Here is a 16,104-nt window from a genome sequence, read left to right on the forward strand (position 1 = left end):
GACAAAAGCCTCCATACATATAATGAGAAGAGTCCTGAAGATCATATGGAGAGACCTCAGAATGAAAAAAAAAAAAAGAAAGCCGTAACAGACCACATCTATCTATCTATCTATCTATCTATCTATCTACATTTGTATTTATATAAATATATAAAACCAGTTTGCTTAAGCCAAAGTGAATCTGGAGGGGATACATGTTAAGCCATAAACAGATTTCATATTAAATGAAAAAAGAAATATTTATACCTCTACTATCTGAGGATTATTTTAGATTGGATTATAATTGGATTTAGCCTCCAAAGCCTTTCTGGTTAGTTTGTTATTTAGTATATTTGCAGAATATGTTAACTGTCTTCCCAGATCATTCTGAAGATGAAGTGAAATAAGAGACATGGAAACATTTGGAAAACATTAAAGTCCCATTCAAATGTGTGCAATTACTGATACTTTTGTCAAAGTAAAGTGTATTTGGTAAGATAAAGTAGATGCTGAAGAAAATTATTATTATGGTCTAAAAGAAAATGTAATTATTTTGGTACTGTCTATACCATTGCTCTACTCTATTTGTATCTTTTCAAAGGTTAATTACATACTGATGAACAAATAATATATTTTTTTAACAGTCTCTCTGAAGCAGATCAGCCTGATGAAATAATGACAGGATAGCTAATTGATTAATCAGTCAAAATTTTTCACTGATATTTGGCCACAGATTGATGACCAGGTACTCCATAAATTCATGATCTTTGACTTTTTAGTTCAGCTACTACCCCCCCAAATTAAAGAAATAATATTGGATAGTTTCTTCTTTGGGGAATTTCTCATTGCTAAAGACAAGCCAGTCTTCACAAAAATCAATGATTAAGTATCTTAACTTCCCACCACAAGTTTTAAGGGTTGTCATGGATGTAAAACCTTATACTTGAAAACAAAATCGTTCTTTAATTTTTATTTTCAACAATAGAAGAAAAGATGACAGGCATCATAATATTTTGCAAATATTATGCAAAATTAATGGGAATGACTCTTTTCCTATTCTCATACTTTAATTACTTGTTTCACATCTGTCTTCTCTGCCAGACCACAAATTCTGCAAGTGTTAAGGACAATGTCTTTTTTCACTGTTCTATCCCGTGTCTAATAACAGGCCCTGCACACAACAGACGCTTAATGACAGAATGAATAATAAATAATTAGCATTTGCGCAGTGTAGTTACAACATACTTTTCTATTACCTCTCTCATTTGATCTTCAAAATAGTACTTATTCTATGAGTTTGACAGATGGGGAAGGCTTGGGAAGATTTTAGTAAAGGCTAGTAAAAAGAAGTACTCAGAATAAAATGCATGAGGTAGAGTGGCATCACTATTACCCTTTCCCCCTCTAGAATATAGTGAAACACTCAGGGGGGGAAAGGAAAACAGTTCTATTTTTTTTCAGGAATTAAACAGATATTGTATACCATCTCCCAACTGCTGCCATTCCTTTCTATTTCGGGTGATAAATACTAAAGTAAAATATCGTTTAGGTACCAGGAATAAAAGATTTGATCCCATTCTCCTTAAGTCAATGGACCAATAAGCAAAACCTTTTCCATATTATCTTATGAGTGAAAACTCCTCACATATCCTGCTATCAAAGAATGCTTCCATTAATTTACTGAGCTTCCACTCCACACATATTTTGCAATACCTAAGTTTTAAAAGCAAAATCCACAACAAACTCTCCAAGTTTTATCCACAGATTGTTAAGGAGCTCCTATTAGTAAAGAGAAGAGTCAGCCTTTTGTTTATAAAGGAAACGCTGAAATTCTAAACTGAAAACTACCCCCAAGATGAGTATAGCTGAAAGACAAAGACATAACGAGGTTAAAACCATTTCAAGTAAAAGACAAAAATCATGTATTACCTTTAAAAATATAATAGTTTAAAACCAACAGTATCCAATTCTTGGTCTAGATGACCACAAAGGTATCTAATACAATTTGATAAAATTGCTCTTTTAAAGCAATGACTCTAGAAAGCTAAAATATAATTAAATTCAGTGAGTGGGGCAATAAGGTTGAATAATTAGTATTTTCTTTGAAACCTAATATATATTTGGTAAAAATATGAAGAGTCACACATCAACACTCATTAAACCTTTTATTATATATAATATGTAAGCAAGCATGGGTCATTACTGCCCACTACACTGATCAGCTAAGCCTGTATGTCATGTGAAGGATTATTAAGGAAATGTAGAATTGATGAATGTTTTCACATAGAGTTTAATTATTTCTTTGACATTCAATTTTCTTTACAAGTCATTCTGTTCTTCACAGTTAACGGTTTTGCTGTTGGCGAACCGAATGCAATTTTTCTCCAGAATCTATTATAAGCACATTAACTCTTCACACTCTGAAAACTAGAATGTGTCACTTACTCTTTAAGAACTGTTTTTATTTTATATGACAAATAACTAAAAAACAACCAAAAAATCATATATCCACTTGAAACAATAAAGTCATAATTGAGGTACCCTTTCTTCCCAAACCATCCATGCTTTCCAACCCCCTCTTCATCACTGTTACAAGCTGGTACATGTCATTCTTAAAATTTTACTTCTATTTAAAGAATCATTTCTATACTGACTTCCATACCTACACATTTATCCATCTAACTATAAACCTTTCATTAATGAAAAAAATTATGTTACACATTTTAGTATGCAACTTTAATTTATTGAGGTGAAATTTCCATAATATAGAATTAACCATTTTAAAATGAACAATTCAATAGCATTTAGTACATCTGCAATGTTGGGTTCCCACCACCCTCTATCTGTCCATTCAAAGTAAAACCCCTTATCCATTAACCAGTTTCTGCCTATTTCCTCCTACCCCCCAGTCTCTGGAAACTACATTTCATTTTGTCTCTATGGATTCATTTGTTCTAGATATGTCATATAAATGGAGTCATATAATTCATGACTTTGTGTGTGGCTTCTTTCACTTAAGCATAACGTTTTGAGGTTCATCCACATTGCACTTTCACTCCTTTTTATGGCTGAAAAATATTCCATTGGATGTATATGCCACAATTTATCTATTGATGGACATTGGACAGTTTCCAGCAACTTTCTTTTTGCCCATAATAATATATTACAGACATTTTTCCAGGTTAATACATGCAGAAGGACCTTATTCTCTTTCTTTTTTGCACAAGTATTTTTTTAAAAAATCCCTGATAACACATCATTTCACCTATCTTCATATTTTGGTATGCATCTCTAAAACTAAGAACACTTTCTTATCTAACCATGATGCCATCATCACTCAATTATTGATTAAAAATACTGATTTTTGTGCTTAGTGACATAAATTAGAGAAAGACAAATACTGTAGGATATCACCTATATCTGGAATCTAAAAAACAAAACTAGTAAATATAACAAAAAAGAAACAGATATTGAGAAAAACAGAGCTTACCAGTGGGGAGAGAGAAGAGGGGAGGAGCGAGATAGGGGTAGGGGACTGAGAGGTAAAAACTACTATATATAAAATAAATAAGCTACAAGGATATATTGTACAGCACAAGGAATATAGCCAATATTTTATATAAGTGTAAATGAAGTATAACCTTTAACAATTGTGAATCACGATGTGTACACCAAAACTTATATAAGTGTATATTATACATCAACTATACCTCAATTTAAAAAATATACTGACTTTACTGGTTCTGTTTGTAATTTGAGGTATTAACTAAAGTTATGTTCAACTGTAGAGTTTATGTTCAACTGTAAAGTTTAACTTAGTGATTTCTTGAATTTGACTTCCATTTAAAAGTCACCAGGACTTCCCTGGTGGTCCAGTGGTTAAGAATCCGCCTTCCAATGCAGGGGATGCAAGTTCAATCCCTGTTCAGGTAACTAAAATCCCACATGCCACGGGGCAACTAAGCTCTAGAGACTGCACGCCACCACTAGAGAGCCTGTGTGCCGCAACTACTGAGCCTGCATGCTCTGGAGCCCACATGCCACGACTAGAAAAGCCCGTGTGCCGCAAGGAAAGATCCCGCATACCGCAACGAATATCCCACATGCCACAAGTAAGACCTGACACAGCCAAATAAATAAATAAATAACGTCTTAAAAAAAAAAGTAAAAGTTTCACACTTGCTTCAAAACTAAAGTGTTAGGTAACTTTTACCTAGGTGATAAATCTTGCCTTTATTCCTCTAATCAAGAAATTTCTACCCAAATTAGGAAATATAAAAATGTAACACAATTTACAATAATGATATGTTAATCAGTTTGGATGGTAGAAAAAGCAAGAGATCAATGAAGTAAATTTTACATTTATTTTGAATGCTGAATATTCCAAGGTTTTCTGAAATAATAAAGCACTGCTGCTATTCATAATGGTGACCAGTGCTGCAGTATAATTAAAGAAATACCAACGTCTAATTAAAAGCTGTTAACACTGCTATGCCTTGGGTCAAAACTGAAACTGGCCCAACCTAAATAAAGTCCAATACCATGAAAATAATACCATATACTTATATACTGCTTTATAGTTTTCAAACATTTTTACTTCTTAAAAAGGCACAATAAGCCAAATTACAAAGAAAAATATTGATAAATTTATCCTATTAAAATTAATATATTTAAAAATATCTGCAGACATTCTAATTCCACTGATGTATGTAACAACCCACAGCAGTAGGACCAGCAAGTATTATTATACCTATTCTATGGATAAGATAACTGAGGCTAACAAAGATACCTTTAATATCACGTAACTGTAAAATAGCCGAGTCATTCAGAAGAATGATTTTGTTAGTTAAGAACAGAAAAGAAAAAAACAGGTCCTCCTAAGTCACTTTGTTAATGTAATATGAACATTTAAAAATTTAAATGATGATAGTTAATATTCTAACAGAGAAATCTGGTAAATAATAGACATTTATAGTATATAAATAAATTGGTATCTATAATCTGTTTCACTTTAAGAAGAAAAAATTCAAGTTTTTTTCCTAAACATTATGAAAATGGTTCTTGAATAAGAATTCATTTGTCAGATAATATATTATTTCTTAACATATCCTAGTATACAAGTACATATTTGAAGTTTCTGTGATATGGTAAATCATGTTTAATTTTGTTCTAAATGGTTAAAATGAAATGGTTAAAAGTAAATTTTGTGAGATAATTATATTTGTCCTAAAGCTAACATGTCAATATTCAAAGCACAGCAGAGTATTTTTTTAAATTTATTTTTGGCTGCATTAGGTCTTCGTTGCTGCACGTGGGCTTACTTTAGTTGCCTTGAGCAGGGGCTACTCTTCGTTGCGGTGCACATGCTTCTCATTGCAGTGGCTTCTCTTGTTGCAGAGCACGGGCTCTAGGCACTCAGCCTTCAGTATTTGTGGCACGCGGGCTCTAGAGCGCAGGCTCGGTAGTCGTGGCGCACAGGCTTAGCTGCTCCGCGGCATGTGGGATCTTCCCAGACCAGGGCTTGAACCCATGTCCCCTGCATTGGCAGGCGGATTCTTAACCACTGAGCCACCAGGGAAGCCCCCAACAAAGAGTTTAAAAGATGTCAGTCTCATGTATGAAAAAATTTTGTTATAAAATTTACATTAGATTAAATGCTACGCCTGGTGCTAAAAAGCTTCTTCCTAAGCATTTAACAAGACACTTATATTGGTGACATCTTTAAAGATATAAGAAGAGAGCAGGTCTCATTATCAATTCTGATTACATAGAAGATTCATTTTTAACTAGGAATGGATAGCTCAGAAGGTTGACCAATAACAACTACAATTCATTAACATCAATTTTCTAGTTGATGCTCATTGGTTGGTATTTTAGAAGATTTTACTTGAGAATATTCACAACATTAACAACAACAATAAAAAAGGAAGAAAAAACAGAAGGAAGGAAACAGACTTAGTGCTGCCCAATACCATCATTGCAAATCTTACCAAAGACTGAACAGGAAGGAGCCTTAAATCTTTATACCCCATAAGGTTCCTAAGAAATGTATCTGAGGCACACTGGCAGGGCAGTATGAAATGATTTTTACTGCCACTGGCCATATTGTACCTGTTCTGTGGATAATTAGAGTCCTTCAGTTTCCAAAGCTGTCAATCTGGCACCTTTCACGAGCACTATATTCACTTTAAATAAAACAAACAAAACAAAACAAAATTTATAATTCAAAGAACAAAAGAACTAAAAACAAACTACAAATTGCAGCAACTTTATAGTTGTGATATAAACCAACAAATAAGAAAAGTAAAATACCAGTAATATCTTACATTTTGAGATTCTTTGTTTGAATTCTATATCACAACTTTATAAAGTTTAAGCCAGACAGTTTAGGTACTTTTGTACTATACAAGTAAACACTTATATTTAAAAATTTCTTCACTGTCAGTGTTGAAAATTTTATATTACTTCATCTTGGTATTCAAATAGGTTTATAAAACTGTGCTTCACTATAGACTCCACACACACCCAATACTGTGTCCTAAAATGTCTGGATGGCTAACTAGGAAAAAATAGGGAAAACATGTGTTCATAATTATTAAAAATAAATAAATAAATAAAACAATTTACATATATGCACCATACCTGCAGTTGACCATTTAATGAACTCAAGTCTTCTGCTTTCTTTTCTAAAGATTGAACCCAGACTTTTCTTTTTTGTCTGCATCTTGAAGCTGCTGCTCTATTTCTTTCCAGAAACTTCCTTCTTTTTTCATCAGGATCTTCATTAGCTGCTCTTCTTCGACGACCAGTTGTATTTTGGGTCTGTGGAGTTGTGTGAGCTGGAGAAGCCTATAATAGACACAAATGAAAGTTTTTTATATTTGTACCTAGTGATTAAATTAACACAGGCAGTAAAGGGTGGCAAAGGCGAGAGCCACTAATTTTATTTTCTAAGTCTCACTGTATACATCAATATTATAGAGCAATGTGAAAATCACCCTGTGGTTTAACAAATTCCTTGAAATAAATGAGCATTGCTAAAACAAGATTCTCACTAATGAACTATCACAGTGAATGTATTCTTTTTTTTTTTTTGCGGTACGCGGGCCTCTCCCTGTTGTGGCCTCTCCCGTTGCGGAGCACACGCTCCGGACACGCAGGCTCAGCGGCCATGGCTCACGGGCCCAGCCGCTCCACGGCATGTGGGATCCTCCCAGACCGGGGCACGAACCCACGTCCCCTGCATCGGCAGGCGGACTCTCAACCACCGCGCCACCAGGGAAGCCCCAGTGAATGTATTCTTTAAAGTTTGTATAGTATTTTCATTTTTATAGAAATAATACAAAGAAATTTAAAATGCAATACAAATGATCATGTACAGATCTTGTTGCTTTCTATCTTGTATTTTTCCAAGTGTACTTTTAAGCAAACATTGTGGTACTATTCAATCCTTTGATAATTATTAAGGTACTAAAATAAAAATAACTTCCTATTTAAATTCATTATGAGAAACCATGTTTTCTATGCTATTTTTGAAACAAAAAAAATAGCATTAAATCTGTAAATTTTCTTTAAAAATTGGTTTCTCTAAAATTAAGGAGTTGAAAGGACATACATATTTTAGTGTATTCAGCTCTTCTTCAGTTTTTGAAATTTGGGGTCAGTCTTTTTCTAAGGGTCAGGTTCATATAATTATTAATGCTCATTTTCCTGGTGGGTAGAATCCCAGAGTCTAGATTTTCATTTTAATTGGTCCCCCTGCCCTGCCAGATCAGCCAGAGACAGGAATCTTCAGTCACTAGTGATACAGTCCAGTGTTTAGGACTACAGAATAACATCTTCAAGCTTCTCACAAATCCCAAAATTGTGCCACAAAACACTTGAATACAGGACAGTATACGAACCCTTAGAAACAGTGCAAAAGAAACAGCACTTTGTGGCCACAGACACATGATCCAAAGAAGCAGCCTGAAAAACCTCTACTTAATGACATTTTAAAATGATGTGAACAAAAACTTCTATCTTCTCTCAATCTATACAATAAACAAAAATCTTAAAAACTTAAGATAAGTTCTGCAGGGAAATAACCTGAATTAGTTCTCACTCTACAAACTCCAAAAAATCAAAGTTATCATTCCTTTTCCAAGTAACTAGCATTAAATATTGTGAGGGTGATTTCGTTTATACTGTATTTTAATTGTAATTAAGATCAAGTATTAAATCAGATTCTTTTACCTACATAATTGCAATTTAATCTTTTAGAAAAATCTTTCTATGGCTGGCTTCAAGAATAGTAACTTTGAAATATATTCTTTTATCCTCTTAACTTACTGATAATAGCAGGTTTTAAAATTTTACTGAATAGGAGAGAACAGTTTTTGTTTTTTGTTTTTAATTGACAACTTGGTTACTACAGCAAAGGCTAATCACAGGTATTGTAAGCAGAAACTATTACAGAGTTATATTTGTATATCATTACCCCTAACAAGGATTTGAGGCTACTTAGAAGCATATATTCCTCCTTCTCTCCCTCCTTCCAGTGATTCATTCATTCCACTTCATTGAAAAAAATACAGGAGCTATGCTAGTGATACAGCAGTGAACAAACAGATAAAAGTCCTGCCCTTGTGGAGCTTCATTCCAATACAATAAAATATAAAGCTATGAATGAAAACTAGATCCAGGGAAACTACAGTTAGTATAAGAAAATAAATTATATTCATTTATTTTCTTTTAAATAAACATTTAAAGATGTAAAAGCCATACTAAGCTTACAGGTCGTACAAAGAAATAGCCATAAGCTGCATTCGGCTCATGAGCTAGTTTGCTAACCCCTGAATTATGACATGAGAACATACTCACTTTTCCCCTCTCTTGGCCCCTAAGTAAACTGCTTAGTGGATGACAACCGCAGCTACATTCCACTTTATCTTAAGTTTCACAAAGATAAAATACAGTAATCTAAATACCTATGCTTAGTATGCAGTCTAAAACTTGCTGTGTAACTGTGTTTCTTTAATTGGAAAGTTTTACTTTTAAATGTGAATATTCTTTAAGTAGAGAAGATAAAAGGTATAAAAAGAGCTCTGAAACATTTAACAGAAATATAGTAATGCTTACTGTAGAAATATACTGCAGACATATAGAAATATCAATCATTTAATGGGCGGTAACAAATTAAAGATAAGTGAAAAGGGCCTCTGGTATAAATAGCTGCCATTAAGCCTATCTGCTCCTTTGGTGTATTTCACAAATGTTAATTCAAGAATCGTTTGGCTTATATTAGTAATATAATACCTATATACATTACTTGTTGAATACAATCAACAGAAAAAAAGTTTTCTTTAAAAAGTATTGATGGACATTATGCCATGTCAAACCAACATACAGACACTCACAGGAACATTTACATGGTGCCATGAGGAGTAACAACTGCTTGATTATTTTTACTTATTTATTTTTTGTATCAATACTTTTACATTGAACTACCTTTTCCTAAGGCTTTTTATACACTTTTGGAATAAAATTTTACCAGAAAATTTTTTTCAAAGCATATAGTCATTTAAGTTACACTGTGTTTGTTTGGTATTTTTAAGGATAACTGAACACTGAATGATAAAAACAACACACATACCGGAGTTTCTGTAGTGGATGTGGCTGGCTGTTGTAATGACTGTGGTCGAGATTCCTCTGATTGAGTCCTAACCAGTCCGCTACCATGACCTTTGACAGTATCGCCATTGGTAACTGGAGGATGTTGCTGGGTCAAAGCAGCTTTTAATCTCTGAAATGCAAACACCAATTTAAAAAAAATGTTTCCTGCTTTCCACCCAAATCCAACTCCCAGCATACTCTTTGGTTAACCAAAAGAAATTATTTGTTAAGGAATACATAAATACATTCGGCTTTAATATTAGTTTTGATTTATCATATTCCACTGCATTCCTAAATACCAGTAAGACAAACAGGACCTTTGGAAAGTTTGCCTGAGTCTTTTTTGTCTAGTACTACTAGAGGGTTCTATACTTTGCTATTCCTAATCAATTTTGAGAAAAGAGTGAAAACTAAAAACACTGTTGACTGAAAAGAACTAGATTTGTTCAACTAAAATAAGCAAAACAATTATGTATGTTTCACCTATTTTCTCCTACCCCATTCCTATATCCCATATCCCAGTCTTTTCAGGCTCTGCCTAGACTGTTAGACCTAAATATCTTCTTTTTCAGATTTGAGTCCATTTGATCTCTGCTTGCAGGTTTGATGTCACTGCTTACTTGGACAATGATCTGATGCTGCATTTTTTAGGCCACTGTACTGACTGTCAGACTGAACCTCCTCCTAGAACCCACAACTGGGTTTGCCTCCCTTAGGTCTTCCCTGTCACCAGTAAGCAGACCCAGCTCCAAGTCTATCCCTTCTACTATGTTCCACTTTGCCAGTGAACTGTGCCCAACTCACTGTCAGAGTATGGCAGATCTAGCGTTATAATGAAGCTCTAGACATTTATGGCTACTTCTTTAAAACAAAACAAAACAAAACACCATTTGAGTAAAGCTTATTATTCTATCAGCAAAAATATATGAGTATCTTATCTCCCCAAACAGACAGTAAGCTCTTCAAGAGCAGAGCTTGCCTTTTATTTCTTTGCATCCCTTTCAGCAACTGGTACATTGATTTGCTACATAGATGGACAACAAATATATTTGCTAATGGACAGAAATTGGTTTCTTTGAAAATGACACATGAGATCTTTGGGGGTGGTTTTATTGTTATGATCTATAAATATGAAATAATTAGCACAAAACAGTCATATTATAGTATCTTAGCAATGAAAGGGATCTCAGGGATCTGAGAGACCTGGGACTATTATTGATGATATTGTTCTTAATAACTCAGAAGTAGCCCTTGAGCTCAAAATATAGTTTTATAACAAAATCTGGTGAAGAGATACGTCATTACATTTTCCTAAGATCCACACTCAGGTGCACATGTGGCAGGGAGGGAGGTTATAAATACTGATATAAGAACTATGCTGCAGTCTACCCGGTGCTTCCCACACTTCCTAGAAGTCAATTAACTGCCTTGGTATCACATGCAAAAAACAGATTCTTGGCAACCTTTCCTCTCTTCCTTCCCTGGAAATAGCATAAAGGGGTAGATAATAGAAAAGAGCTTTAGAAAAAGTCTCCCAAATGATTCTACTACAATTGTTTTCATTTATTCCAACTAAGAACAATTTAGAAAATTTGTAATTTCTTTATTTTCATACCTATCTTCTTACCATCTATAATTGATCCAGATCCCTTAAAAACTGAAGCACAGGACTTCCCTGGTGGCACAGTGATTAAGAATCCACCTGCCAATACAGGGGACACAGGTTCAATCCCTGGTCCGGGAAGATCCCACACGCTGCAGAGCAACTAAGCCTGTGCACCACAACTACTGAGCCTGTGCTCTAGAACCTGCAAGCCACAACTACTGAGCTCACAAGCCACAACTATCGAAGCCCACGTGCCCTAGAGCCCTTACACCGCAACTACTGAGCCCACGTGCTGCAACCACTGAAGCCCTCGTGTCTAGAGCCTGTGCTCCGCAACCAGCGAAGCTCCGCTCGCTGCAAATAGAGAAAGTGGCACGCGGCAATTAAGACCCAACACAGCCAAAAAATAATAATTAAAAAAAAAAGCATATATGAAAAGATCAAAATTTCCAATGAAGCAGTAATTCTAACTAGACAAGTGTTAATGGACATTTTCTACTGCTAATCATTGTAGATTCTGGGTATGATTTTAAAAACAAAGTCAGTGGTATAAAAAATATTTTGTTGAGGTATAAGTTACATACAGTAAAATGAACTCTTTTTAGTGTACAGTTCTGTGAGTTTCAACAAGCACATACAGTCGTGCAACCACCCCCCACAATCAGGATACAGAACAGTTCTATTACCCCCCCAAACTTTCCTCATGCTTCTTTCCTGTCACACTTTCCTCCCACCCACAGCCCCTGGAAACCACTAGTCTGTTTTTTGATCCCCAAAGTTTTGCCTTTTCCAGAATATCATATAAATGGAATCATACAGTGTATATAGCCTTTTGAATCTGGTTTCTTTCCTTTAGCATAATGCACTTAAGATCCATCCCTGTTGTTGCATTATCAGTAGTTTTTCAATGAGTTTCTAATAAACAGTATTCCAGTTTTACAGATTAGGACACTAGAGATCATTTGCCCAAGGTCCCACAGCCATTAAGCTAGTTAAAATCCTAGATTTGAACATGGATCTCCTTAATTTCAAAGTGCACAGTTTTTCCATGGCATCATGTTACATATGCTATCCTACCAAAAAAAAAAAAAAAGGAAAAAGGAAAAATCAAGAAAGAAAAAAGAAAAAGGAAAAAATTAAGGAAGATAAGGAAGATAAGGAAATTAAGGCTGGATGGCTTGATGATTCAGAAGACAACCACAAGGGAATTCCCTGGCAGTCCAGTGGCTAGGACTCCATGCTTTCACTGCCATGGGCCCAGGTTCAATCCCTGGTCGGGGAACTAAGATCTCGCAAGCCACACGGCATGAAAGACAACCACAAAGGATTAGGAATGCCAAGTCTGATACTGCAACTGCTAAAGTCCTGTCACTCCAGGATCAGGTATGTTTTTTCCATCTTTTCTGACTGAATACTTCTTTATGAATTGCAAATAGCACAATAGGTTAGTATATGTAATGTATACCGTATACATATTAGCATACATAATGTATACAGCTGAGAAGACACTTTATTGTTTAGAATTTAACTCTGCCTCAAACAATCTGTGTGACTCTGAACAAATCATTTCAATCTCTGAGTCTGTGTTTCCTTGTCTGTAAAATTGGGAACAATGATAATTTCCTTGCAGGGATGAGGTAAAGATTAAATATAGTATGCAAAATTACCTGATTCATAAAAGGATTTCTTACGTATCAACTTCCTTACTTTTTTCTTTTTTAAACAATTATTTATTTTATTTATTTTTGGCTGAACTGGGTCTTTGTTGCGGCGCACAGGATCTTTTGTTGTTGTGTGCAGGCTTCTCTCTAGTTGTGGCATGCAGGTTTTCTCTTCTCTAGTTGTGGCACACAGGCTCCAGGGTGTGTGGGCTCTGTAGTGGTGTGTGCGTTCCAGAGTGCGTGGGCTCTGTAGTTTGCGGCACACGGGCTCTAATTGAGGCACGCGAGCTCAGTAGTTGTGGCGCGAGGGCTTAGTTACCCTGAGGCATGATGTGGGATCTTAGTTCCCTGACCAGGGATCGAACCCGTGTCCCCTGCACTGTAAGACGGATTCTTTACCACTGGACCACCAGGGAAGTCCCTTCCTTACTTTTTTCAAAAACAGCTATTTGAGGCCTCTATTTTTTTAGCACAGGTGTCAGGGTGAGGACACCAAAGAATCGGGAAAGTTCCTATACTTTTGTATTTTCAAAATATACTTAGAGGGAAAAAAGTACTTAGGGGTTCATCTTAAGGACTGGTTTAGCTTCAGACATATTTTATTATGGAAAATATATTCTCAAGACCATGTGACACACTGCATCTTTCAGAATCCAGGTCAGATTCCTGGTTCCCTTTTTTCTTCCTTCTTTTTTAAACAAGCAGAAATGACCACATTAGCAGCTAAGATCCAGGAAATTGGGACACTCATAACTGATGGGCTAATGTGGAAGTGGATGGATTAAAAATTAGGTAGGTGACCAAAGTAGTTGGCTGTAATCAGGTAGGAATACTTAGGCTAAATGGTCAAAGAACTGAAAGTAAAAAGACAGGAGTCTGAAGGTATGGGTCACATAAACAGAAGGAGGAGGATCTGAGTGTGCATACTTATATCTTTTAAAAACCAATCTATATGGGGCTTCCCTGGTGGCGCAGTGGTTGAGAGCCCGCCTGCCGACGCAGGGGACACGGGTTTGTGTCCTGGTCCGGGAAGATCCCACATGCCGCGGAGTGGCTGGGCCCATGAGCCATGGCCGCTGAGCCTGAGCATCCGGAGCCTGTGCTCCGCAACGGGAGAGGCCACAACAGTGAGAGGCCCACGTACCGGAAAAAAACAAAACAAAACAAAACCCACCAATCTGTAGCGTTAGGTGGGCTTCCATTTCTGGATATAAAATGTACATAAATATACATATTGGTTGAAGTGAAGCTTGGTAAATTATCTGTTGGTAAAACATTTTTAAGTCCTTAAGTAGAAAACAAAGAAGAGCATTTAAAGTTTTATAGTGAAGAGCTTAACTCTAGAATTAATGAAATACAGTAACCGCACATAGGGGAGTCTGAAGTACATAAACATCACTCTCTTGAATAATCTTTAGTAGGGCAAGTTACTACCTTATAGAGCACTTAAAAGCAGCATTCATTATCCTCTCTTGACTGCCCTAGGGTATACAGTACTCATCCAGGGAGGGAGCTCTAATGTTTACTCCATGCTGTTACATTGATTACGATGGGTCTAACTTGGAAAAGTGTGCCACTGGGTACAAAATGTAAGAAAAAGATTTTCAAGGGTTAATTAACACTGTTCTGAACTGCAGATTTTTTTTTTTAAACAGCAACAAAAACACACATACACTAAAAGAAATTACAGTGGGTTAGGTGAAGGAAGTTGTCATTATTCATATACATTTTACAACTAATATAAGGATATCTACAATCCACTGATATATATGTTAGAGATATTTTAAAGAAGGGCAACTATTTGGTCCCCCCCAAAATTAATGAAAACATATAATATTTATTTTACAGTAGAAATTTGGAGCTAATCAATTAGTCCAATTACCATCTTACAGATAAAGAAACTAAGGCCTAAAGAGTAAAGTTACTTCCCAGAATCACAGAGGGAGTTATAAAAGAAACAGAGCTAGGACCAGAAATTCTGTCTGTTGACTCTTACTTCACTGAACAAACATATTTTAAATAAAAGTTTTTCCAAACTAGAGCTTTTGTCTAATATTAAGTATTCTAAGTATATTTTAATAATCATTAAGAAGAGTATCAGACATTGGTCAGTCCATTACTAAGATCAAAATTTCTATCAATAAGAGAAATCTAGTTAAGTAAATAAAGATTGAATACTCAGAGAAAGTAAATAAGATTTAACAAGTCTATATTCTCTAACATGTACAATAAAAGCTGGGAATAATTTTAAACTAAAGGTATACAGTGAAAGAAAACTAAAATCTTTATTACTGTATTTCTAAGCAGACTTAGTGCTTTAATGTTTAGAGTTAAAATTTTAGTGTTGTAAAATTCAACTACTATGTTGAAAACTTTTTTCTTAGAGATTGTGTTAATTAAAGAGTAAATAGTCTGTTGTGCTGACAAATCTGACATTCATCTTAAGAGGTAATCTGCTAAAAATAATTTGTTATTCAAATTCTATGTTATACGTTGTACCCCTGAAAACAAATTTTATCACATCTGTCAGAACTTGGTAGGAAGAAACTACTCTATCATAGTTCAAAGAAAAAACACAATGTTCTCTAGAAACAATGTATGAAAAAGTCAGATCCATATTTCATATGTGCCACAAAAGCTCATCAGAGTAATAACCCTCCTTCTCCGGGGTGTTATCCTACCATCTGCTGCTCTATTACTTATCTTTATTTTGCAACTAATTAACAGCATAATCTTCTAAATTCAGCAAGTTAATTATCATTATTGTAGTCTTTGCAGCATCATCAGTCCTCGTGAAATCTTGTCTCCCCACCCCCAGAGAACATATGAAAATGAAGTACGTTGGGAGAGAGTCTGTTTCTTTGGAGTGGGCTCCTTAGGTGTTTGCTGATTAGCTTGGCATGCAGAGGCAGGTCAGAAGAATTCTGCTGAACATGAGGTTCCATGCAGGGCCCAACTAAGTTAATGTAGGTTTCTGAACATTTGCCAAGATGCCCTCTGTCAGCTCTTAGTAGAAACCCCCTGCAGAAACCCTACCGGCTACCCGCTGTGTGCAAAGATATCTCTCAGTTTGTCACACAAGTCTTAAAGGAATGATTCTGGGGAATACTACTCAAATACTTTACTAAATCTTCTTAAACAAAACTCCTGGATGGTTAACATTTTCTTATTTAGAAGTTACTGTTTTTTTTTTTTTTTTTTTTT

At 35.3% G+C, this 16,104-nt stretch overlaps 1 protein-coding gene across 4 annotated transcripts in view; it reads right to left on the reverse strand.

Annotated features, from left to right (window-relative positions):
• Positions 1-16,104, reverse strand: part of ATF2 (activating transcription factor 2) — an 80,796-nt gene that overhangs the window by 11,101 nt on the left and 53,591 nt on the right. For all 4 annotated transcript variants that reach the window (XM_007451077.1, XM_007451078.1, XM_007451075.1 and 1 more), the window contains 2 exons: positions 9,614-9,763; positions 6,622-6,828 (listed from right to left, as the gene is read on the reverse strand). In XM_007451077.1, coding sequence (XP_007451139.1) covers positions 6,622-6,828; positions 9,614-9,763 — 357 coding nt within the window. The remainder of the gene's footprint in view (positions 1-6,621; positions 6,829-9,613; positions 9,764-16,104) is intronic.

The sequence above is a fragment of the Lipotes vexillifer genome, unplaced genomic scaffold (genome assembly GCF_000442215.2).
Source record: "Lipotes vexillifer unplaced genomic scaffold, Lipotes_vexillifer_v1.1 scaffold645, whole genome shotgun sequence".
NCBI classification, from domain to species: Eukaryota; Metazoa; Chordata; class Mammalia; order Artiodactyla; family Lipotidae; genus Lipotes; species Lipotes vexillifer.